The sequence below is a fragment of the Loxodonta africana genome, chromosome 22, assembly GCF_030014295.1.
Source record: "Loxodonta africana isolate mLoxAfr1 chromosome 22, mLoxAfr1.hap2, whole genome shotgun sequence".
In the NCBI taxonomy this organism is placed as follows: Eukaryota; Metazoa; Chordata; class Mammalia; order Proboscidea; family Elephantidae; genus Loxodonta; species Loxodonta africana.
The window spans coordinates 25,068,400-25,094,550 of record NC_087363.1 but is presented as its reverse complement, the minus strand read 5'-3'; the positions used below and the strand labels follow the sequence as shown (position 1 = coordinate 25,094,550).

At 39.5% G+C, this 26,151-nt stretch overlaps 1 protein-coding gene across 3 annotated transcripts in view; it reads right to left on the bottom strand.

Moving 5' to 3' along the window:
• SMARCC1 (SWI/SNF related, matrix associated, actin dependent regulator of chromatin subfamily c member 1) overlaps positions 1 to 26,151 on the bottom strand; it is a 173,113-nt gene that overhangs the window by 133,478 nt on the left and 13,484 nt on the right. For all 3 annotated transcript variants that reach the window (XM_023547771.2, XM_023547772.2, XM_003409685.4), the window contains exon 3: positions 10,369 to 10,454. In XM_023547771.2, coding sequence (XP_023403539.1) covers positions 10,369 to 10,454 — 86 coding nt within the window. The remainder of the gene's footprint in view (positions 1 to 10,368; positions 10,455 to 26,151) is intronic.

Here is a 26,151-nt window from a genome sequence, read left to right as displayed (position 1 = left end):
GTTGAAATCAACTCAACGGCAACAGATTTGCTTCTTTTCTAAATATCCCTCAAGGTAACCAATTACTAATGAGTGAAGATTCTCTATACAAAAATATTCCAGCTAATGAAGAAATGACAGAAAATCATTCTTTTAACAATAAGAAATGATCACAATAACATTAAGGATCTATATCTACACATTAGAATGTCTACATTCCAATTTTCAAAATTACATCCGTTTTGTGAAGTTGTAACAAATTCAACATAATGAAATAATGACTCTAGACAACGAACATCAATGTCTGCCCATCACAAAGAAAAACAATCACACCTGTGCCTCTGGATAGAGGAACACAACACCATCTATTAAGTATTGTTGCTAAAAACACTGCGCTAAATAATATCAAGCCTCTAGATATAACCACCAATTTACTACAAATTTAGGAGACCGTGTTAAATGATATCCTGGAGACACATTCACAAATTCAGAACATGGGCAACTCTTACAAGACAAACCTAATTTTCTTTAAAAAATAACTTCCAAGGGAAAGACAGAGTGGAAAGGGAAATTACACATTTTTTAAGAGACAAGAGTCGTACCAACCAAACACAATGCATGAACCTTGTCTGGACACTGATCAAACGAGATAAAAAAAATCATTCACAAGACCATCAGGAAAGTATGAACACTAAGTGGATATCTGATAATACTGAGGAATTACTAATTACTGTTCATTTTCTTAGTTGTGATAATGCCACTGTGGTTATGCGATTTTTTCAAGAAGTCTGATTTTAGAAACACATAGTAAAATGTTTACAGGTGAAATTACACAAAGTTGAAGATGGGTGACAGTAAATAGTTCATAGCACTACTTACACACACACACACAGACACGTGCTGCATAACATCCACTCAAGCAACGTCCAACCAGATATACGTCTATGGTCCCGTAAGATCATACAGGCAGACCCCGAGTTAGGAACATGTGACTTACGTACAACCCGTAGTTACAAACCAACCCCCATAAGCAGATTATATTAAAATTTTGAGGCACACACAATGGTTCATAAATAAAATGGGCACTACTTTGCAATGCACATCAAAACATTATTATTATTATACTAAAGATGTTTTTGTGTATCTGCAAGTGTTTCTTTAATGTTTTCGCACATAGGTACACTGTATGCTATATACTAAGACAAACATTTGACTGACATTAAATATGAACCATATCTAACTGCTCTGACCTATGTACAAATTAAACTTAAAGACAGACTTAGGAACAGAACTCGTTCAAAATCCAGGGAGCGCCTGTATATGCTATGGTGTTTGCACAATGTCCAATTCACATGACGTCCTATTTCACAGAACATACTTTGACATTAAGTGACACATGATTCTGTATATTGTTTTCTATAATAAAAATCTAAATTGGTTTGCCAAGCAATGATTTAATAACACGACAGATTAAAATGTTCCTGAATCAGTAGTATGCTATGTACATAAAAGAAGTATTTAAAATATATTGGTAGTGGAATAAAGAAGTCAGATAAATATGGCATAATCTTGAGTAGAAAGGTTTTATCTGACTTATTTTGAAATTATCAAGAACATTTAAATAAGAATTGCTTGTTATAATATGGAAAGATGTTTAAGCCTATCCATAATACAGATGCAAATTAAAACTAAAATTATATATTTTAATCTATCATAGATTGATAAAGATCAAAGGGTGAGGTAACACAAATACACTGCTGGCGAGTCACAGGGAAAAAGGAACCCACAATATATTGCTGGTGGGATGATAACACAGTACAGCTTTGTTGGAAGATGATTTGCAACTACTATTGAAACCATGGAAACCCTGGTGGCATAGTGGTGAAATGCTGTGGCTGCTAACCATAAGGTCTGCAGTTTGAATCCACGAGGCACTCCTTGGAAACTCTATGGGGCAGTTCTACTCTGTCCTATAGGGTCGCTATGAGTCAGAATTGACTCATCGGCAATGGTTTTTTTTTTTTTTTTAATTGAAACCAAAAACATACGTTAACCTAGTGAGGTAGACTGAGTACACCAATGCAATTAAATGGTTTCTCTATAACTCTCTTCCTTTGCCCTGCAATCCCCTAGTCCCTTCTCATCTAAATTTGGGCGATCTTATGGTTTGCTCTGGCCAAGAGAGTGCAATAAAAGTGAAGATGTGCCAGTTCCAAGACTAGGTCTTCCACACTTCTGTTCTGTCTAGACACCTCTGCCTCCACCACAAGATGCAGCCTGGGCCAGCCTGCTCAAGGATGAGAGACCACATGAAGCAGAGGCAGGTCACCCTACTGAAGCTGTACTAGATCACACAACCTCCAGGGGACCTTCCAGCTAACTGTAGAACATAAATGAGCCCAGTTGAGATTAACCAAGTTCAACGAAGATCAGAGCTGCCCAGCTGACCCACAGACTCTCAACAAAAATGAAAGTCTACTGTTGCATGCCACTGAAGTTTTATATTTGTTTATTCCACAGAATTATTGTAGCAACAGATAACTGATAGACCCACCAATGACAGCATTAGGAATTTGTCAGATACACTCACCATGCACCTAAAAAAAACACTGCCATCGAGTCAGTTCCAACTCATAGTGACCCTACAGGACAGAGAAGAACTGCCCCATAGAGTTTCCAAGGAGCGCCTGGCGGATTCTAATTGCTGACCTCTCGGTTAGCGGTCACAGCACTTAACCATTATGCCACCAGGGTTTCCAAAGAACACAGAGTGAACATAAAATGCACACCTCCACCCCAGACTCCTGGTCTTGTATAAAACAGGGCACACTATGGCATTAAACACTAAACAGACAATTAAAAATAAGAAAAAGATGATGATGTATCCACAGAGAAAGACTGCCATACTGACAATACGTCTAAAGAAAAGCCATTACAGAACACATACAGTGTGGTGCCATTTACCTAAAATAATAAAATTAAATTCATATAAACGTAAAAGTGCAGGAAGAGATTTGGAAGAATATAAATACCTGTTAACAGTGCTTAACTAACACAGAAGGGACACACAGCAGGGAAGAGAACAGACATAACTTTTACTTCATATGCTGCAGTTCTGTGAACTTTCTTAAAGTATGTATTCACGAATTACTCTTACAATTAAAATAACAAAAATGAACGGTATCATCTCTCCTTAAACATGCACTACCACTCAGTAATAAATTAAGTCTATTTCAGCTTAGATTACCGTCTTAAGAAAGTTCCTAGTGGCTTGTTTTCAGGTTTCTTACTATAAAGGTGCATCAGAAATAAGGTGGAAAGTTACTAAAATATGCACTGTCAAGAGTGCAGGTGATCCACTCACAAGTGTGTAAGTCACAGGGGATGGGGGAGGGGGAGCACTGCCCCTGGGTGTGTAATTATATCTGAAAGGGGGTAATTCTGGTACAACCTAAGTAAAAAGATAAGGAAAAATTCTTATTCCTGTATCCTTTTAAAGTCTCTATTCCTATCCTTTACTTCCTTTTTGATTCCATTTTTAACCTAAGAAGCTTTTTAAAATCTTACGTATCTTTCTAAACCACCTAAATCCTTTCGGATAAAAATATTTCATTGTGGGTTAACAGTGATGGAAATATCACATTGATTAAGGGTAGGGTTGCACAGTTGACTACTGTAATTGCTGTTAGTAAGTTCTATACCTGTAAAAAGTTAAATTAGCATATGTTGTGTGATAGACATATTTACAACAATGACAAAAAAAAGGGGTGGTTGCTGAGGCTGCTTATGTAAAACCAAAATCCTCATGGGATTTGGTTTTTTTTGGTTTGAGGTTTAGGGTCATGGTTTCACAGGACATCCCAGTTAACTGGCCTAGTAATTTGTTAGTGCTCTTTCTACCTTCTAGCTCGATGCGTAATGCCTGGGGTCTTAAAAGCTTATAAGCTGCCGTCCAAGGCAAAACCAAAACCAAAAACACCAAACCCCGTGCTGTCAAGTCGATTCCAACTCATAGCGACCCTATAGGACAGAGCAGAACTGCCCCATAGAGTTTCCAAAGAGCGCCTGGCGGATTCGAACTGCCGACCCTTTGGTTAGCAGCTGTAGCACTTAACCACTAGGCCACCAGGGTTTCCCAAGGCAAAACAGATCGTGTCCATTCACCTGGAGCAACAGAGGAAGAAGGAGAGTCAAGAGCTGGAGGATGATGTGGACTGTGCAACTAACTGCCTCCATGAACAACTGCCTTCTTTGCCGTGAGACCAGAAGAACTGGAAAGCTACTGTTACTGAACATTTTTATCAAAGATTCTACAAAAGAATCCTGATCAAAAGGGGGGAAATGCAGAAGAGAATTTCTAATTCTCATGGACTCCAGACTTACTGGAGCCATGGAGGGTGGATGAACCCCTGAAACTATTGCCCTGAGATCATCTTTAAACCTTAAACCAAAAATATCCCCTGAATTCTTCTTAGAACGAAACAACAGTTTAGCTTAAATAGTAAAAAATGCCTGCCTTGAGCATATGCTCCTTTAAGAATTATCTATATGGAAGCAAACTGACAACTGCGACTTGAAGGATTAGACAGGAACCTTCGGGGACAGTAAATTTATGTCAATGGAGGAGGAAAAACTATGAAAAGGAGGGTGAGAATGCTCGCACAGCTCAAAGAATGCAACCAATGTCACTAATGGGTACATGCAGAAACTGCTGAATTGGTATTTTGCTGTGTATATTCTCAACAACAACAAAACAAATAATTTTTTTTTTTTTTTTTTTACTATTTCACTGTGCTGCCACTGGGGATGCAAAGTGAATTCCAATATATGACCTAGGAAAAACCATTTTACTTTGAAACTCACAAGAGTCCAGGTCAGGACTTGCCATACAAGCCGAACAATAAAACACAGAAAAGAGTTCCAAATGGGAATCCAGAGTCAACATCAGGGAGTTTGTACCCTACGATTCTAAGTTAGGAAACCCTTGTGGCGTAACAGTTAAGAGCTACGGCTGCTAACCAAAAGGTGGGTGGTTTGAGTCTACCAGACGCTCCTCGGAAACTCTATGGGGCAGTTCTACTCTGTCCTATAAGGTTGCTATGAGTCAGAATCGACTCAACGGCAACGGGTTTCGTTTTGGTATTTCAAGTCAAAGGAGCCCTGGTTGCTCAGTGGTTAAGTGCTCAGCTTCTAACCAAAAGATTTGTGGTTCGAACCCACCAGCCACTACAACGGAGAAAGGTGTGGCATTCTACTTCCATAAAGATTTACAGCCTTGGGAACACCACATGGCAGTTCCACTTTGTCCTAGAGTCACTTTGAGTCGGAATTAATTCAATAGCAATGGGTTTATTCCATGTCAGAGGAGCCCTGGTGACACAGTAGTTAAGCACTCAGCTTCTAGCCAAAAGGTAGGCAATTCGAACCCACCAGCTGCACCACAGGACAAAGATGTGGCATTCTGCTTCCATAAAGATGTACGCCCTTGTAAACCGTATGGGGTGTTCTACTCTGTCATATGCAGTTGCTATGAGTTGGAATTCAGCTGATGACAATGGATTTATTACAAGTCAAAGGGGCCCTGATGGCAGAGTGGTTGAGCACTCAGCCCACCAGAGATCTTGGGAGAAAGATGTGACAGTCAGCTTCTGTAAAGATTACAGCCTTGGAAATCCTGTAGGGCAGTTCTACTCTGTGCTGTATGGTCACTATGAGTTGGAGATGACTCGACACTAATGGGTTTGGTTCCACAGGTTATTCCAAATCAGGGATGCTGTTTGTCTTAGGTCAGGAAACACCCTGGTGGGAGCGAGAAAAGGAACTAAAGAGCAAAAGCTACCTTTGATAACAACAAACTCATATCCATTTAACTAATTAAAAGTCAGGAAAGGTGTGCGTCAGGGTTGTATTCTTTCACCATACCTATTTAATCTGTATGCTAAACAAATAATATGAGAAGCTGGACAATATGAAGAAGAAAGGGGCATCAGGGTTGGAGGACGGCTCATTCACAACCTGCGTTATGCAGATGACACAACCTTGCTTGCTGAAAGTGAAGGGGACTTGAAGCACTAACTAATGAAGATCAAAGACCACAGCCTTCAGTATGGATTACACCTCAACATAAAGAAAACAAAAATCCTCACAACTGGACCGATGAGCAACATCATGACAAACAGAGAAAAGACTGAAGTTGTCAAGGATTTCATTTTACTTGGATCCACGATCAACAGCCATGGAAGCAGCAGTCAAGAAATCAAAAGACGCATTGCATTGGGCAAATCTGCTGCAAAGAGCCTCTTCGAAGTGTTGAAGAGCAAAGATATCACCCTGAAGACTAAGGTGCGCCTGACCCAAGCCATGGTATTTTCAATCACGTCATATGCATGTGAAAGCTGGACAATGAATAAGGAAGACTGAAGAAGAGTTGACGCATCTGAATTGTGGTGCTGGCAAAGAATATTGAATATACCATGGACTGCCAAAAGACTGAACAAATCTGTCTCGGGAGAAGTGCGGCCAGAATGCTCCTCAGAGGCAAGGATGGCGAGGCTGTGTCTTACATACTTTGGACATGTTGTCAGGAGGGATCAGTCCCTGGAGAAGGACATCATGCTTGGCAGAGTACAGGGTCAGTGGAAAAGAGGAAGACCCTCAATGAGGTGGACTGACACAGTGGCTGCAACAATGGGCTCAAGCATAACAATGACTATAAGGATGGCGCAGGACCGGGCAGTGTTTTGTTCTGTTGTGCAGAGGGCCACTATGAGTCAGAACCGGCTCGACGACACCTACCACCACCACCAATATGTAAAAAGTTCCAGCACATGCACACAAAAGCCTACATCTATTTATCTACTTATTATAAATAAACTGTATACTATATAAACTTGTCCTGATTACCGAACTGAATATTTGCATTTCCCAGTTATCATGTACCGAGTTAGCTTAACTTTGAAATTAAAATACCCACATTAGATGATGCTAAGAGTATAAAGGAAACCCTGGTGGTATAGTGGTTGAGAGCTACAGCTGCTAACCAAACGGTCGGCAGTTCGAATCCACCAGGTGCTCCCTGGGAATCCTATAGGGTTGCTGAGTTGGAATCGACTCGACAGCAATGGGTTTGGTTTGGTTTTCTAAGAGTATAAATTGCAAACAGACAACACAACTGAAACCATCAAACAACTTCAAGTACATAGACTCCAGGCCCTGTGAGGTAGCTCCCTCACCACCCTCAAACTCAGCACCATCATCATTAAATACTCAGTAGTCCCAGCAGTTGAATTTCCCAACGGTATGGCAGCCCCCGAGTTTAGGAAAGAAAAGGAAGAAAAAGGACTAGAAAACAGAAAAGGAAGAGTGAGGGGAGAAGCAAAATTGTGGGAACAACAGGGATTCTAGTCTAGCTCCACCACTGACCTGGGCAAGGATCTGTACTTCTAGGATCTATGTCCTGATCCTGATCCTGAGGATGGCAGATTAGATGACCCCTGAAAGCCAGCTGGTAAGAACATTTAAAACCACTGAATGATCAGTTCAATTCTGTTCTGATACCAAATGCAAATACCATATCTCCTCTTACCATAACCACCAGAGACTGGTCATATCTCACAAGTTCGAGGGCACAGGTATCCAGACTGTGAAGTCTGCTCCAGAGTTCAGACACCACCATAAGCCTGAAGGTCCCCACAACATTTCACTTGTGACCTGCTGGCTACAATCTGTGGTTTGCTGCTACCTCCTCAGGATACCAGCCGTAAGCTCAGGGCTCCCCAGGGACCCTCTACTTACGACCTCTTGGCAACAAATTTCGGGGTTCCCTGTATTCCCTCAGGATGCCAGTCGTAAGCTCAGGGGTCCCCAGGTCCCTTTCAGTTCTGATCTGCTGGCTACAAATTTTAGGGTTCCCATTATTCCCTTGGGTATGATAATTCACTAGAATGACTCACACAACTCAAGGAAGCACTACACTAAGAGTTTCATGATAGCAAAAAGGATAAAAATGGATGAGGTCTAAGAAGGTTCTCAGCGTAGGACTTCCATGTCCCAAAGGTACAACCCTTCTCCGCACACTGATGTCTATCACGAGCAAGGAAGCTCATGGAGGTTCAGTATCCAGAGCTTTTACTGAGGTCTCATGAAGCAGACAGATTTGATCTAACCATTGCCCAAATGGTTAAACTCAACCTTCAATTTCCCCTTCCCCTGAGGTCAGGCTGACATCACATGGTAGACCTTTCTGGCATGGCCAGCCCCTACCCCAGACTGAACTCATTAGCATAGGTATGATCTGGAGCCGTCATGGATAACAGTCTTCAATCACTGGGGAAGTCTAAGGCTTTAGAGATTCTCTCAGAAACCAAGGACAAAGACCAAAATCTTTGGGTAAAGTTAATTGTGGGCAGCTGGGTGGCACAAACTCGACTACTTGCATAAAGACTGGTGGTTCAAACCTACCCAGAGGTGCCTCAGAAGACCAGCCTGAAGATACACTTTCAAAAGGTCACAGCCTTGAAAACCATATGGAGCACAGGTCTACTCTGCACATGGGGTCACCACGAGTCAGAATAAACACACTGGCAACTAATAACAACAACATTAATTGTAAACCCCACATCCTGTATATAACATACATCACAATCTCACAAAACATAGCCGTGGTGGCACAAACGGTTCAGAGCTTGGCTGCTAACTGGAAGGTTGGCAGTTCGAATTCCGCCAGCAGCTCCACAGGGAAAAGGCCCAGTGATCAGATTCTGTAGAGATTACCACCAAGAAAAATCTATGAGGCAGTTCAACTCTGACACATGGGGTCACTGAGTCAGAATTGTCTTGAAGGCACCTAACGATAACAACAATATTCAAGGAGTCTAACAAAAGGAGTTTAAAACCCTTTCATAACCTGCAGGATATACAGGTGCCCACTTTCTTCTGGCCCTGGAGTTCTTTGGTAAGGTGGTATCCTGGTTTTAGTGCATTAGCCTCAAGGTTGGTGCCTTTTTAACTGCATGAAACAGAAGAAACCAGAGTGGCGGCCCCATTATTGTGTTGATTGGGTATTGTATTAGGTGACGCATATTGCATGTGTGAATTTGCTAAACTCTTGTCTGATTTGCCTTTTTTGTGAGATAAGCCTCCTCAGTACATTTCCTGGCTACTGCATTCTCATAAGAACATATTTATCACAAGAATAAGCTACTCCTAGCTTTCATTCATTCACAGTTGCCATTTTTTCCCTAATGCCATTTATTGCTTCTACGTGTTGCAGGGGCCCTGCTCAGCTTTGAGCTGCTGCCCTGCAATGTTCCAGGACTGCTTTTCTTGCCTCTGAACTGTAAGTACTGCCTTTCCAATAAACTGCAGTGCTAATTTTCCAGAGACACGAATCCCTGTAAGTTATTCTTAGCTCACATTCATTTTCAGGCCCCACTGGTTGCTTCCACACGTAGCAGCAGGAACGCTCTACTGTGAGCAGTCCTGCAGTATCACCGGACTGCTGTTCTTGCTTCTTAGCTGTAAGTACTCCTTTTGCAATAATGAAGAATACATTGTAATTGTAATTGTAATTTTCCTGAGATACAAACCCTTTGGTTTTCATTTACTTGGGCAGAAAGCTTGACCTATGCAATTTTATCCCCTTGTGTATTTTCATGTTCGCTGGAGGTATGCTATAGGTATTATCCCAGTTTTGCAGAACCACTGTTTTTTTCTGGTACATTCCTCTGTTTTAGAAATGTCAAAATGTATGTAGTACACCATGTTTCAAAAAGTTTCATGAAAAAGGCCAAGAAGGAGGAGACTAGAATAAAATTTATGTGCAGTCTTTGCCAGGTGTCTTCATGTATTACCTCACGTTTTGAAATTTTTCATAAAATAAAATTAAAAAACTAAAGTAAAACGGTCTTATCCTTGCCTCATATCGCCAATATTTACTACCTCAAGGGTCTGCTGGGCCACGTGGGGTCCCTCGGAATATCTATCAAAATCTGTAACTCGTAACAAAAATTCTGAATTGATCCTTGAATCAACACATTTCCCATTAGTAAAAACACACAGCACCAACACAAACTTAAAAGGAGAAAACAATTGAGTTTTGAAAGGGTTATTAAAGAACAAAACGAAGTTATACATCTAATGCTGAATACAACTACACGCTATCTATACACAACCATATATGAGAAATGGCTTGCCTAATTAATACAATAGTAGTTCGATATTTTTCTTGGCTACAGGCAAATTAAACAAGGGCCCCTGATGGAACACAACCTACTTTGCACTTAAATCATAACGTGCTTACAGAGTTTTCTAACACAATACAAAGAAACAGAACTTAACATTAAATAACTTAAACATCACATCAAAATTGCAAATAAATACAAAACTTACCATCCCTGTTCGTTCTTATACTTGTAAGCAGCCCCAAGAACATGACACAAAGTGCCTCCAGCTTTGAAATCCATGAAGCATTTTGCCTAAGAACGACAGAAGTTACACATGAGAAAAACAGAGGTACTGACAAAAAATCTGAATTCTGAGTTTATAAACTCAAAAATACAACAACTGCTAATTTAGTAACTTCCTTAAATACTTTGTGGAACCAAATGAGGCATAAAGACATTTTTCTATAAGTGGATAAAAAAAATTTCTTTTTAAATTCTATTAACATTATTCTTGAAGAAAACAGTCTGTGAGAAACAACACTTATAAAAGATAAATCAAAATGTTGCAACAAGAAACACTAATGGACAGAATAGTAATATAATACGAACTTCAGTGGCAAATTTAAAAACTGATTTTAAAACATATAAAATTATAGCCACACATAATTTTCAATACAGTTTTCCCGTAAAAGAAGAAATATTTGTATACCAAGACATTTTTCCCCATTTAAGTTACAGAAAAATGCTACTTGCATTTTGTTATAATACTTTAATGATAAAACATGGTATAGTTACATACTTAACTACTATATATGTAAATTTGTACCCATAATTTTAAAAACAGCTTGTACTCCAAGGGTTATAAAAACCCGCTGTCATGAAGTCAATTCCGACTCATGGTGACCCTACAGGACAGGACAGAACTGCCCCAAAGGGTTTCCAAGGAGTAGCTGGCGGATCTGAACTGCCGACTTTCTGGTTAACAGCTTGAGCTCTTAACCACTACACCACCAGGGCTCCAAGGATTAGGATTATAAAAGTATAGCTCAAATAAATGCTGAATGACTTCCACATTACAGAAATAAAAGCAATATAAACTCAGCATCAAATAGACTAAGCAAAAGAAAGTGACAGAAACACACCATCCTTTTTTTCCTTTGAAAACTGTTATTACAAAATAATAGATTGAAAAGAACTGCATGATACCAAATATTAAGAACCACTAAGAGGATATCTTCTAAGTCAAACTGCCATCTACACCCTCCAAGTCAGTCTGGTTAACCTGTCACTTTTTAAATACATGGGTTCTCTGAGTTCCTACTTTTTTGCCTAACTCCACACTTTGGCTCAACGCTATACCCAGTACATCCCAAATGTTCCATTATGTATTCCTAAAAAATGTATCTGGGTACAATTCAGATCCACTGACAACTTGTTACTTATCTTTAAAAATGCACAAGCATTACAATTTTATAGTGTTGGCATCTTAAAGTACAATAATGTGCTAGGCGGAGACCTAACAAAGACCAGAATGAGACTAAGTTCTGCTACAAGAAGTGTTCCGTGAAGCCCCATCAACACTGCACCACTCACAACACAGTACTGAAATGACTGGTTTATACATTGGTCTGGGCTGTTAACACCTTGAGGACAGAACAGTGTCTTACTCAAATCTGTAACACCAGTATTCAGCAGAATGACCCACAATATACGTGCTGCATAAAAATTCTCATCAATTCAACTGTATTGAAACCACTTAAAAATCCAGATCCGTGCTGAGACATACATATTGAGCAGACCAGAACAACAACAACAAAAAAATTATATACACAATTCAAGGAAAGGTCAATTTCTTGATAGATATTAAACTTGAGAAATTAAATCGTTACCAGGTTTATACTTAAGACACAAAAATCACTTCTATAAGCCACTATAGAGACTGGTAAAAAGAATGAAAAAGTAGAAACCTGACACCTTCAATTATCCAGTGGTAAGATCTGAATTAAGGAAAGATGGAGACTGGTGAACCTGTCATGGGCACTAGTTCCAGTAATAAAATACAAGAAAAACATCCTTAAAGATGTCCCAGACAATTAATGTAAGCGATGTCAATGAGCTATACACCTGAAAAAATTTAATTGGCAAATGGTGTGCAATATATTAACAACAACAAAGAGCCGCTACTGAGGCTGCTTATAAATAACCAAACACCTCATGGGATCGGTTTCTTGGTTTAGAGGTTTATGGTCATGATTTCATGGGGCAGACAAACCAATTTAATAGGCCTAAAACAATTTTTAGTGCTTCTGTTCTACCTCCTAGTCCTTTGTGTAGTGCCTGAGGTCTTAAAAGCTTGCAAGCTGCCATCTAAGGTACAACAATTGGTCTCTATTCACCTAGAGCAACAGAGGAAGGAGAGTCAGGAATCGGGGGGTGGATATGGAATCTGTGGCTAACTGCCTCCAAGAGCAACTTGCCTCCTTTGCCATGAGGCCAGAAGAACTGGATGGTGCCCAACTACCATTACTGAACATTCTGATCGAAGATTCTATAAAAGAATTCTGATCAAAAGGGGAAAACGCACAAGAGAATTTCAAAGTGTGGAGGCTTTCTGGAGCCATTCAGGCTGGATTAACCTCTGAAACTATTGCCCTGAGATAATCTTTAAACCTTAAACCAAAAACATCCCCTATAAACCAAATAATAGATCAGCTTAATTAGTAAAGAATGTCTGCCTTGAGCATCATGCTCTTTTAAAGAACTATCTAGATGGGATCAAACTGTAAAGAACTATCTAGATGGGATCAAACTGACAGCAGCAACTCAAAAAGTTAGATAGGAAGCTTAAGGGGCAGTGAGTTTATGCTAATGAGAGAGGAACAATTTGGAAAAGGAGAATGAGAATGGCTGTACAACTTAAGAATAAAAAAAGTCAGTGAATTGTACATGCAGAAATCCTTGAATTGTATGCTCTGCTGTGTATACTCTCAACAAAAAATGAATTTAAAAAAATGAACGTGAAAGGGGACACTGAGCTTCCATTAAGGGTGATGGAAAAATCTGGAGATGGATAACGGCGATGGTTGCACAACATGAAAAACACAATGTCACTGTATCGTAAAAGTGAAGAATTCTGGAACGGCAAATGTTACCTACCAAAAATCCATTGCCGTCAAGTCGATTCTAAATCATAGCCACCCCACAGGACAGAGAAGAAGCGCCCCATAGAATTTCCAAGGCTATAATCTTTATGGAAACAGACTGTCACATCTTTCTCCTGTGGAGCAGTTGCTGGGTTCAAACCACCAACCCTTCTTTTGGTTAGCAGCCGAGCGCTTAACCAACGCACCATGAGGGCTCCTTGTTTTGCTACATAGGTATTTACGAATAAAAGAAAGAAAGAAAGAGACAAACTACTGTGCAGGGAAGAATTAACACAGCAGGCCTGAGGCTAATATCCTTGGTAAAGCCTCTTTGCAAAGTTGGCCTTTGGCTGGAGTCTTAGAATTTGACCCTCAAAGTGTTTCTTATCAACAGTTAAGGGGTACGGGTGGTTCACTATGCCTAGATATTTGTCCAAACAATATCATTTATGAAGACGACCTGGTTTTCTTCTGGGAGTCTGGAATTTTGGTATATGCTAGGCAGAGGTACTTATATAACCAGTCCTCAATAAAAATATAGGGCAGGGAGTCTCTAATAGGCTTCCCCGAGCAGAAAGATCCCATTAAATGTTGCCATATTTTTGTTGCTGGGAAAATAATGTACTCTGTGTGACCCCTTCACGTGAGGGAGAGAGCATAAGATTTTACATGGGTTCCTCTAGATTCCACCTGTGTCTTTTTCCCATATGATTTGGCCGTGTATCCCTACTATCATCTTAGCCCAGAGTACAAGTATATGCCAAGTTCCATGAGACGTCCTAGTGAATCTTCAAACATGAGGGTGGTCTTGGAGACCCACACTCAACCTCCTCCCAAAAAATGACTTTAAAAGACAATTCACTTTTCCATTTGTTCAGCTTTCCTGTCTCTTCCTGCCCTCTCGTCTTTGCTTTTTGACAGATGAAAACAAAGAACCCAGGATGGAAAGGCGGACAGTGTTGACACACTGGGGAATTCAACCAATGTCATGAAACAATTTGTGCATAAACTGTTGAATGAGAAACTAAAAAAAAAAAAAGACAATTCACAAAAAAAGATGTACTGTCAATAAGCACATAAAAATGCTCAACAGCCTTATTCACTAGAAAAATGCAGCAAAATCACAATGAGATTCTACTATGCACTCGTCAGAATGACTAAAATTATACACACAAACCATATCAAGTGCTGACAAGGATGTGAACAAACTGGAACTCTCATACACTACAGGCAGTGTATGTAAAATGGTTTTGAACTGGTTCATTCCAGTTTGACCACCTGCTGAGAATTTGCCTTTTCACTCCAGATATACTGAATCAGAACCTACATTTTAACAAGGTCCCATACATACAAATCACCTGGGGATCTTGTTAAACTGTAAATTCTTATTCAGTATATTTGGGGTGGAAAACCAAATTCTCAGCAAGGGGTCAAGCTGGACCAAACCGGTTCAAGGCCCTGACCATCACTTCAGGAAACAGTTCGGCAGTTTCTAGAGGTTAAACATTTATTTACCCTAAGATCCCACAATTTCACACCTAGGTATTTACTCAAGAGAAATGAAAACATGTCAACATGAAGACTTACACACTAACACTGACAGCAGCTTTGCTTACAATAACTCAAAACTAGAAAACACCCAAATACCCAAATTTCCATCAACAAGTGAAAGCGTAAGCAAACTGTGGTTTAGTTATGGAATACTAATTAGCAACACAAAGGAACAAACTACGTATGGAACAACGTGGATATATCTCAAAACCATTATGCTGAGTGAAAAAAGTCAGACAAAAAAGAATATACAGGTAGTCCCTGATTTTCAACAGGGTTCTGTTTCAACGACTTCATTGTAAGTCAGTTCTAACATAAGCTGAGCACTTTTTTTTTTTTTTACTTTTCATTACTGTTATACAGCAATGTTTTGAAAAGTAAATTGTAACACTGAACATCTGCGAGTGAACATCAGAGAACAACAATATCAGCAAGTTACATGGTGCAATACTACAAGCAGTATATATTACTAATGATAAGATGTACAAAAAAAGACAGTTTTAAGTGTGATTCATAACTCAAATACGCCATAAGTCAGGGACTACCTACATACCGTATAATTGGATTTATATAGGGAGTCCCTGGGTAGCACAGTCATGCACTTAACTACTAGCTGAAAGGCTGGTGGTTCGAACTTCCAGAGGTGCCTTGTAAGACAGGCCTTTCGAAAGGCCACAGCCTTGAAGACCCTATGGAACACAGTTCTACTATGACACACATGGGATTGCCATAAGTCAGAATCAACTCAATGGCGACTAACAACAACATCTATATAAAATTTATTGAAACTACAAATGAATCTGTAATATCAACAGCTGCCACGGAACAAGGATGGAGAGGAGAGAGATTACAAAGGCCTATGAGGAAACTTTCGTGCGTGATGAAAACATTCATTACCTTGAATTTACCGTATCAATTTAAATATGGACCATTTTATTGTACATCAATTCTACCACAGTAAAGTTGGAAGGTAAAAAGTAATGGAAAAAGAGGAGATGAGAGAAAAAAGTAAAAACAAAAAAAAAACACTAAAATAAATCAGAAATATGATGCCATTAAACTCAGGTTTCTACTTGTAAATCCACATGGTATGGCATGGGACCACAGACCTGCCATTAACTTCGGTGATACCGCTTTCTGGAGACCTGGTCAACACCTGACCTAGCAAGCCCTTTTCCTGGCGTACAGGCCTCCACATATTAGCCTGTACTCTGCAGCCCACTGAGCTCCAACAGATCACACTAGATCATATAGGCTCTCTGTCCTTTGCAAGTGAATTATAAGGGCCAGAGACTAGCTGAATAGATTTTTCAGAGATTTATTCTTTATCCTACAATAATCTATTTTATGTACAGATATATGGCTAAATGGCTGGACTATCTATCTCATTCTGGCTCAATTTGTTTTTTTCATGTTTGCAAATACTTCCTCCACGGCTCAAGACACAAAAGTATACACACCATGATTCCGTTCTTATAAAATTTAAAAATAAACAAAATTACACTATACTGCTCAGGGGTGCATACAAACATGATGGTACCTCAAGGAAAAGAGTACTTCTGTGGGGACAAAGGGGTTTATGATTGGGGAACGCATACTTAGAGTTTCTAGATTGTTGTCAATATTCTATTTCTGATCTGGGTTGTAGTTTAATGGATGTTCTCTTCATAATTATTTAAGTCAACATTTTTACTAATTTTCTTTTGTATATTTCAAAATAAGAAGTTTTAAAGAAACTAAATCATTGTTGTACAAAGTAAACCTTCCACACCAATTCACCTGAATGGCTGTTTGTATTCCACTTTCAACAAACTCAAAGGGTTGACTTTCAATATATATACAACCTTTATGTTCTACTTTCTAGTTCCACGTTCTCAAAGATAGTCTGTCCATTCCAGAATGTATACGATGGTAGCGCATACGTCAGGCAGCCAAAATGCTTCTTTTTTCCCCTCGGTGCAAGTTATATATATATATTTAAAGAGCAATGACAAATTTAAAACTTTGGAAATCTCACGAACACATTTAAAATCTTCAGCTATTGTGGACTCTGACTTGACCTCCTAGTTTTCTAGTTCTTAAAGATTTGTTTTAAAACCTGGACGTTTATGATCTCCTTTAAAAGGCAGAACACAAAGCTGGCTCTATCTTACCATTAAAATTGTTTGTTATGTATGTGCACAGGCACTTAATGTGGAGGTGAACACCTTTTTTTATGTTTTAATTCATATTTCATTTGCCTATGCAATATATTTTTAGTCTTATGGAATACTACGTTTTTCCAAATTTTCTAACTTCTCAGTTCTCGTTTGATACAACACACCTGCAGAAACGGCACGTGAGGCCTCCTCTAACTTGAGGAGAGAGAATCCACATCGGCATTGGCCCAAAGCTGATTCCTAGGAGGAGGAGGTCAGCTGTACCCCTCTCTCTCCAACTTTTTCACCAGTTTTGACAGCAGCCGTACCTCCCAGGCACTCTCTACATCTCTGCTGGGTTCCGTAATTTGTTGTAATGGCCATACAGAACTCAAACAGACCATACTCAAAATTATGAGGTTTATTAGAGAAGCAACAGGATACAACTAGGGATCAGGAACAATTGGAAGTAAAAGGATACAACTCAGGAAACAGGATTCAGTTCATCAATCAGGACACCTTCTCAACTGCTGCCACCGGGCCCTCATTCTCAGTCTGGGACCTCGCTTCTTAGCCTGGGTCCTCATCCTGCTCAGGCAAGTGTTACAAAGTTCTTTTGCTACACCACTAAGTCCCCAGAGGCACCCCAATCTGCCAGGAAGCCTCCTGTTGGAAGGTGCTCAGCTCTCTATCTCTGTGGATCAGCAAGTCCACGGTAGCCACCTTGCTCTGTGGGCCAGGAAGCCCACTACACCATCTCACACCAGTTTCCTGGTTCTTCTGCCACTGTTTCTCTCCCATGCTTGCCACCACTACTTGCCATCTCACACCACTCTAGTGTTACAGCTCTGTCTGCTTCCTGGGTCTAGGAGGTTCTCAGCACAAGGACTCTGGGTCCAAAAGAAATGTGCTGCTCCTGGATCATCTTCTTGATGGTAGCAAGGTCCCCCTCCAACATCTGGGATTGGCTCTTTTTAAGTCTAGCAGAATAGCAAAACTGACCAATACCCTACAAAGGGTTCCATGCACTTTATTTGCATTAGCAAAACTGTCCAATCTCCTTGGTGGGCCACAAGCACCTTATTTGCATAGTCCCACCCAATCATTTTGTGGAAGCTACAAGACCATGGCTAGAAGGGCCATATTAAAGCAATTCATTGCCCCACAATACCCTATGTTGAGCCAGGTGTTTGATATTTAGAAAGACTTGAGAGGTTAATATATAAAGTTCCACTTTAAAAAAAAAAAAAAAGAATCAGCCTATATAGTGACCTCTTATAGCAGTACTATCTATTCAGGGAAAAAAAAACCTTGAGGTAAATAGCTGACGTGATTCATTAAAACATTCTTTGCTTTAACTGTCTCACTTATCCAGTCTTCCTTTACAGCATTAACACATCAATCCCTTTCGTTTGGGAAAACGCTGAACACTATTTTGAGAAGTACATCTGGTGCCATTGGCACTAAGCCACGAATTATTTTTAATTAAGGCGTACGCCTAAAATATTCTTGCCTAAGCTTTAAAATCTACAACAAACACATGACTTAGTTCCCAGGAGTTAAATTTCCCACAAGTGAAGCCCCCTCCCTGTAAATGCCAGTTTTGAAGGCACTTTATGAACTCATACGTTTCTAATCAGGAATACCAAAATAACGTGAAATCACATTATATGAGACACTTTCTATAATGCTATATGCAATTTCTATTCTAAATGACATACAATACTTGATAAAGTACAACCGATACATATTACACAGTGAAAGCTGCGAAAGCCAGAACTCGGTGGCACTGCCTTGTTTTTCCGGGTCTCACATGTTTTCCACCTCTGACAGGGTGCAGTCTTACCACTTTTCTATTGGCTCATTTTAGTGGAAGATATTTGAGCTGTCCTTCTCTGACAGGTTTCTGCCTTACACAGATTCTGGCTGTCACAGGTTTTACTGTATTACAGCATTTTAAACAACTGAAACCTTCCATCTGTTTCTGATTTGATTGTTCTAGTGGTTTGTAACGTAAGACAATAGGAAATAAACAATCAGTTATTTAGAGGTAAAGGAACACGGAACTTTCAAGTGATTCAGAAAAAAATACGTATATACAGTCAATTCTCATTATTTACGGTGGTCATGTTGCATAAAATCACCATGAATACTAAATCATTGCTCCTAGGGGAAATAAAGGGCTAGTTTCATGACAGTCTTTGGGCACAATATTTTCTATACAAGACTGTTTACAAATGAAGTCCTGAAAGAAAAACATTAAAGAAAGATTAAACATTTAAAATTTTACAAAAATATTAACTAAAACCTTACTTTTGACGAAACTACAGGATGTGGGATGGGACAGTACATTGTGTGGTTAAACCTCTCAACACTGGCTCGCCTCATAAACACCAAGAAAAAGGTTGGTGGAACACTGAAAACTTGCTCTCCCATATAATCCACTTTCTGTATAATACTTAGCAAGTATTTTCTAAATTCTACCAGTCTCCTGATCTACAGAACCCACCTCACCTCCAAGCTTAACATCTTCACGCTGTATAATCTTTGGAAATGTGCAAGCCAGACAGAACCAGCTGAGAAAGATTTAACATTCCCTGTGACTGTAAATCTCTTTGGCTTTCTGACTCACAACAATACTGTCCCCTATGTTCTTTCCAATAGGTCATCATCTCATGAATCCACAAATTTAGTCACTTTTCCACAGCTTCATCACACACTGTAGATGTTACTTTAATACATTCCAGAGTGGCTACTCTTGCAGAAGACAGATTTCCTCTTCCTTTCTCTGGATGTACCATATTACTGATACACTAACATTGAATTCAAGGCCAACAGCACTGTAACTCATGCCTGAGTAAAGCTCATCCCAACACACATATTTTCTCCACATCTAGCCTTCTTGCACTTACGCACAGGAGAGAGCACTTCGGCACTGCATTATGGGGGTCATTTTAATCAGCACAACATCCAACAAAAAGCACAAAAACAAGACTGTGAAAAGGCCACTTGTTTAAAAGCTGAGACAAGGAGAATGGCAGAGCACCGCCTCGTTTGCCCTCAGCTGGGACAGTTCCTGTTGGGCAACTCAAATTTTCACCACTCTGAGCGTGTCTTCCACTGACTGTGAAAGTGCCATAAGTACTGATTTTAGAGGCACAAATAAATTTTCATGAGTAGGCAAATTCATAAATAATGGGAATCAACTGTATATGCGCATACAGAAAAAGACAATAACAAAGCAAATGTGATGTTAACAATTAAGGACTCTCAGTAAAGGCAAAATGGAAGGTCTTCGTACTATTCTCGTAAATTTTTAATATGAAATAATTTTACACTAACAAAAGAATCACCAAAAAGTCTCAATTAGTCAGAGTTCAGAAAATAAAATGTACTGATCATCCAAGAGAGATAATCAGTACATTTTATCTTTCAAACTCTCTAATTGAGATTTTTTTAATCCAAGAGAGGGAAACCCTGGTGGTACAGTGGTTAAGAGCCACAGCTGTTAACCAAAAGGTTGGCAGTCTGAACCCACCAGGCGCTCCTCAGAAACTCTATGGGGCAGTTCTACTCTGTCCTATAAGGTCACTATGAGTCGGAATCGACTCGAGGGCACTGGGTTTTTTTTGGATCCGGAGACAGTGGTTCCTGTTAATAAAAAAAATTGTGAGCATACACCTCCAATATCTGAAAACTTATTTGTAAATTATAAGCATGTACTTACTATAATGCTAATATATATAGTATAAATCATATACACAGCGTTAACCACACTTATGTGTATATATAATACAAATCATACGTGCACGTGTGTATACACAGTACAAATCATATATTACAAATACTTTAAAATGGCGTGGTGACATCAGACCTCCTCCTCTAGAATCATTATCAGCACCAACAGCCCAAGGCTGATACCTATGAGGCGGAGGTCAAACATACTTCTACCCTCCAACCTTTTTACCAACTCTGACACTAGCCATCCCTCCCACAGCACTCTCTACTGCTATGTTGTCAGACCATGCTCACGTTATGGGGTTTATTAGGGAAGTAACAGGTTACAATTCAGCATCAGGAACGACTCAAGATACAGTTCTTCAGTCAGGACAGCTGCTCAGCCGTGGCTGCAAGCAAGCCTCTCTCTTGGCCCCTCAGCTCTCTGCCCCTCACCCTGGTCCCTGCCCTGCTTGGGCAATTGTTACAAAGTCCTTTAGCTCCACCAAGTGCCCAGTACCCCACTCCACCAGGAAGCCTCCTGCCCAAAGGCGCTCAGCTCTGTAGTCACTTGCTCAGTGGGCCACCCACCGTGTCGTCTCATGCTTATCCCCAGTTCTGCTACCGCCATTCCTCTGCTGCCGCTTCTTGCCATCTCACTTCTCGCCATCTCTAATGTTACAGATCTCTCTGTCTCCTGGGTCTAGGGGGCTCTTGGCGCAGGGACCCCAGGTCCAAAGAATGTGCTCCACCCCAGCTCTTCCTCTTGGTGGTAGTCAGTAAAGTACAAAAATTGTTTCTGGGACTGGCTTCCAGCCTAGCAGCATGGCAAAGCTAACCAATCCCCTTGTTAGGGTTCCACGCACCTTATTTGCATTATTAGCAAGCTGTCTAATCCTCTTGGTGGACTACAAGCACATAATTTGCATAGTTTCCACCCAATCATTCTGCGGGAGTTACAAGACCATACATGGCTAGAAAGGTCATATTAAGTAACTCATTGCACTGTAAACCAGTATGCAATAACTACCAAATATTTTCCTCTGGTTCAGTCTCTTCTTTGAAATTTGAGATCTCATTTCTCATGGCTATGAGAGTCCCTGGGTAGCAAAAACAGTTAAGCCCTTGGCTACTAACCGTTAGTGCTGAAGGTATCTGATTGCTCAAGGTAATCACTGTAGTCAATTCTTTCTTGTTCTAGTCCCACAACCAAAAATCACGAAGTTCTATCCCCCTAAAACTCTTGCAATTCCTTTCAGGCCTCTTTGAATCCACTGCTTCTTCCACAGGCCTTCATCACAGCTGAGAGCAGCTTCTTCATGGAGAACTTGCTTTCAAAGTCTCCAATCTCCACCACTTCCAATCCATTCTTCACAATGATTCTGAAGGATTGTTCTAAAACTCAAAATGGACCAAAGCCACTTTCTAATTTCCTACATGCTGTGGTTCCCCATCACAGTTCAAGATAAAACCACTGTTTTTAATACGGTAAACAAGTTCCTTCACGACGTGATTCTAGTTCATCTCTGTCTACTATGCTGTACCCACCCATAGCTTAGGCCTTGTTGAATGAACTATCTGCAACTTCCTTAAAGTACCAAATTTTCTCAGCCCCTTATGCTTTTGAACATGCTGTTACCAATGCCTGAAAATCCCATCCTCCAGCATTCACCTGAAAAACTCATACTCAATTTTCCAGACTCAGTTTAAAAGTCCTTTCCCCTGGAAAATCTTATTAGAAAAGTCAAAGGCTCTATCCATAAAACTTGCTACAGTGTGAGCCTCCTGAGGACGAACTCTTTGTATTCTCAGGACTTGGCACATAATCAAATGATTAATATTTGCTGAGCTCAAAGCAGTGGGGAAAAGAAGCACTTTTAATAAATGCTGCTGGGATAACCTGATACCAAAAAAAAACCAAACGCAGTGCCGTCGAGTCGATTCCAACTCATAGCAATAACCTGATAAAACCAAAAAAACCAAACCCGGTACCATCGAGTCGATTCCGACTCATAGCGACCCTATAAAGACAGAGTAGAACTGCCCTGTAGAGTTTCCAAGGAGAGGCTGGCGGATCTGAACTGCCGACCCTTTGGTTAGCAGCCGTAGCGTTTAACCACTACATACCCAGGGTTTCCCCGATAACCTGATAGCCACATGAAAAAAGAAAAAAATGAATGCACTTCCCACGATTAATACCAGGATAAATTCTAACTGGATCAGAGAGTTAAGTGTAAAAACTGAAACCCATTAAAAAAAAAAAAAAATCAACGCAACAGCATCCAGCTACACAAGTACTAAAGGAAACGTGGCTGAACTCCTTTATAACAGTAGAATAGCAAACAGCTTCCTAATCATGATTCAAAAACCCATCAATATATTTGACTGAATAAAAATAAACATCTGGATGGCAAAAAGTAACATAAGCAAAGTAAACACATTTACAAAGACCAGTAAAACAATAATATTTATTTTAATTTATATTTGAGAGATCAGTTAAAGCAAAATGTTTAGTACAAAAATCAGTGTGTTTCCATATACCAGCAATGAACAATCCGAAAAGGAAATTCAGAAAACAATTCCACTGGAAATACAAGCTAAACGAATAAAATAAAACCAGTTGCCATTGAGCTGATTCTGACTCATGGCAACCCCAAGTGTGTCAGACTAGAACTGTGCTCCATAGCATTTTCAGGGGCTAATTTTTCAGAAGTAGATCACCAGGCCTTTAAGACTTGTACACTGAAAGTATGAAACATTGCTGAAAGAAATTCAAGAAGACCTAAACAAATGAAAAGCATCCTATGTTAACAGATTGGAAGACGCAATATCGTTAAAATATCAATACTACCCAAGGCAACCTACAGATTCAATGCAAAGCCTATCAAAATTTCAACAATCTTTTTTGCAGAAGTGGAAAAGCCAATTGTCAAAATCATATGGACTTGCAAGGGGCCACAAATAACCAAAATAATCTTAAAAATAAGTAAGTAAAGTTGGAGGACTCATACTTCCCCCTTTTAAAACTTACTACAAAGCTCCAGTATTCAAAATAATGTGATGCTGGCTTAAGGAGAGACATACAGGCTAATGAAACAGAATTAAGAGTCCAGAAATAAATTCATATAGGACCAACTGATTTTCAACAACCCACTGCCATGAAGCCAATTCCGACTCACAGCGACCCTGCAGGACACAGCAGAACGGCCCAACAAGGTTTCCAAAGATGCAATCTTTATGGGAGCAGACTACTACATCTTTCTCTCTCGGAGTAGCTGGTGGGTTCGAACAGCTGACCTTTCAATTAACAGCCAAGTACTTAACCACTGTACCATGAGGGTGCCTTGCTTTTCACTGAGGATGCCAAATTCATTTGATGGGGAAAGAAGAGTCTCTTCAACAAATGGTGCTGGGACAACTGGATTTCAATATGCATTAGAATGAAGTTGGACTCCTACCTCACAACGTGTAGAAAAATTAAATCCCAATACATTAAAGACTTAAATATAAAAGCTAACACCATAAAACTCTTAGAACAAAACTTAGGGGTAGATCTTCAGGAACTTGTATTTCACAATGGATTCTCAGCTATGACACAAAAAGCACAAGCAGCAAAAGAAAAAATAAACTGGGCTTCATCAAAATTAAAAGCTTTTTTAGAGAATTTGCAAAAACCAAACGAAAGCTACAGGAAATTGTTTGGTCAGAAAATCAGTAATATCAGATACCAATGCAAGGTCACAGAACAGAACATCCTGATATCAACTCAAATAGGGAAATCACAAAAACAAATTAAGATTAATTTTAAAAAGAAAAAATGCTCAAAACAGGGAATCATTGAAGTCATTATGTAAAAGATCACAATAATCAAAAAGAGGGACTAAATACAGGAGGCATAGAGCTGCTGTATGGAGAGGAAAACAAGGCAATATAGGACGATACAAGTTACGTTTTTACTTAGAAAAATAGGGGTACATATTAAGGTAACCACAAAGAGGTCTAACAATTCCATAACTCAAAATAAAAACCAAGAAAAACATAACGACTCAGCAAACATAAATTCGACTACTATGAAAATGAGGAACACACAAATTACAAAGAAAAACATCTCGGCACGAAAAAGTAAGTGGAAAAATGAAATTGTCAACAACACACACAAAAAGGCATCAAAATGACAGCACTGAACACATACTTATCTATAATTACGCTGAATGTAAATGGACTAAACGCACCAATAAAGAGACAGAGAGTCTCAGACTGGATACAGAACCATGATCCGTCTATATGCTGCCTACAAGAGACACACCTCAGACTTGGAGACACAAACAAACTAAAACTCAAAGGATGGAAAAAAATATATCAAGCAAACAACAATCAAAAAAGAGCAGGAGTAGCAATATTATATTTCTGACAAAATAGACTTTAAAGTTAAATCCACCACAAAGGATAAAGAAGGACACTACATAATGATTAAAGGGACAATTGACCAGGAAGATATAACCATATTAAATTTTTATGCACCCAATGACAGGGCTGCAAGATACATAAAACAAACTTTAACAGAACTGAAAAGTGAGATAGACTCCTCCACAATTATAGTAGGAGACTTCAACACACCACTTTCGGAGAAGGACAGGACATCCAGTAAGAAGCTCAATAGAGACACGGAAGACCTAATTGCTACAATCAACCAACTTGTCCTCAAAGGCTTATACAGAACATGCCACCCAACAGCTGCAAAGTATACTTTTTTTTTCTAGTACACATGGAACATTCTCTAGAATAGATCATATATTAGGTCATAAAACAAACCTTTGCAGAATCCAAAACATCGAAATATTACAAAGCATCTTCTCAGACCACAAGGCCATAAAAGTGGAAATCAATAACAGAAAAATCAGGGAAAAGAAATCAAATACTTGGAAACTGAACTACACCCTGCTCAAAAAAGCCTAGGTTATAGAAGACATTAAGGAGGGAATAAAGAAATTCATAGAATGCAACGAGAATGAAAACACTTCCTATCGAAACCTCCGGGACACAGCAAAAGCAGTGCTCAGAGGTCAAATTATATCGATAAATGCACACATACACAAAGAAGAAAGAGCCAAAATCAGAGAACTGTCCCTACAACTTGAACAAATAGAAAGCAAGCAACAAAAGAATCCATCAGGCACCAGAAGAAAACGAGTAATAAAAATTAGAGCTGAACTAAATGAATTAGAGAACAGAAAAACAATTGAAAGAATTAACAAAGCCAAAAGCTGGTTCTTTGAAAAAATTAACAAAATTGATAAACCACTGGCCAGACTAAATAAAGAAATACAGGAAAGGAAACAAATAACCCGAATAAGAAACGAGATGGGCCATATCACAACAGACCCAACTGAAATTAAAAGAATCATATCAGATTATTACAAAAAATTCTACTCTAACAAATTTGCAAACCTAGAAGAAATG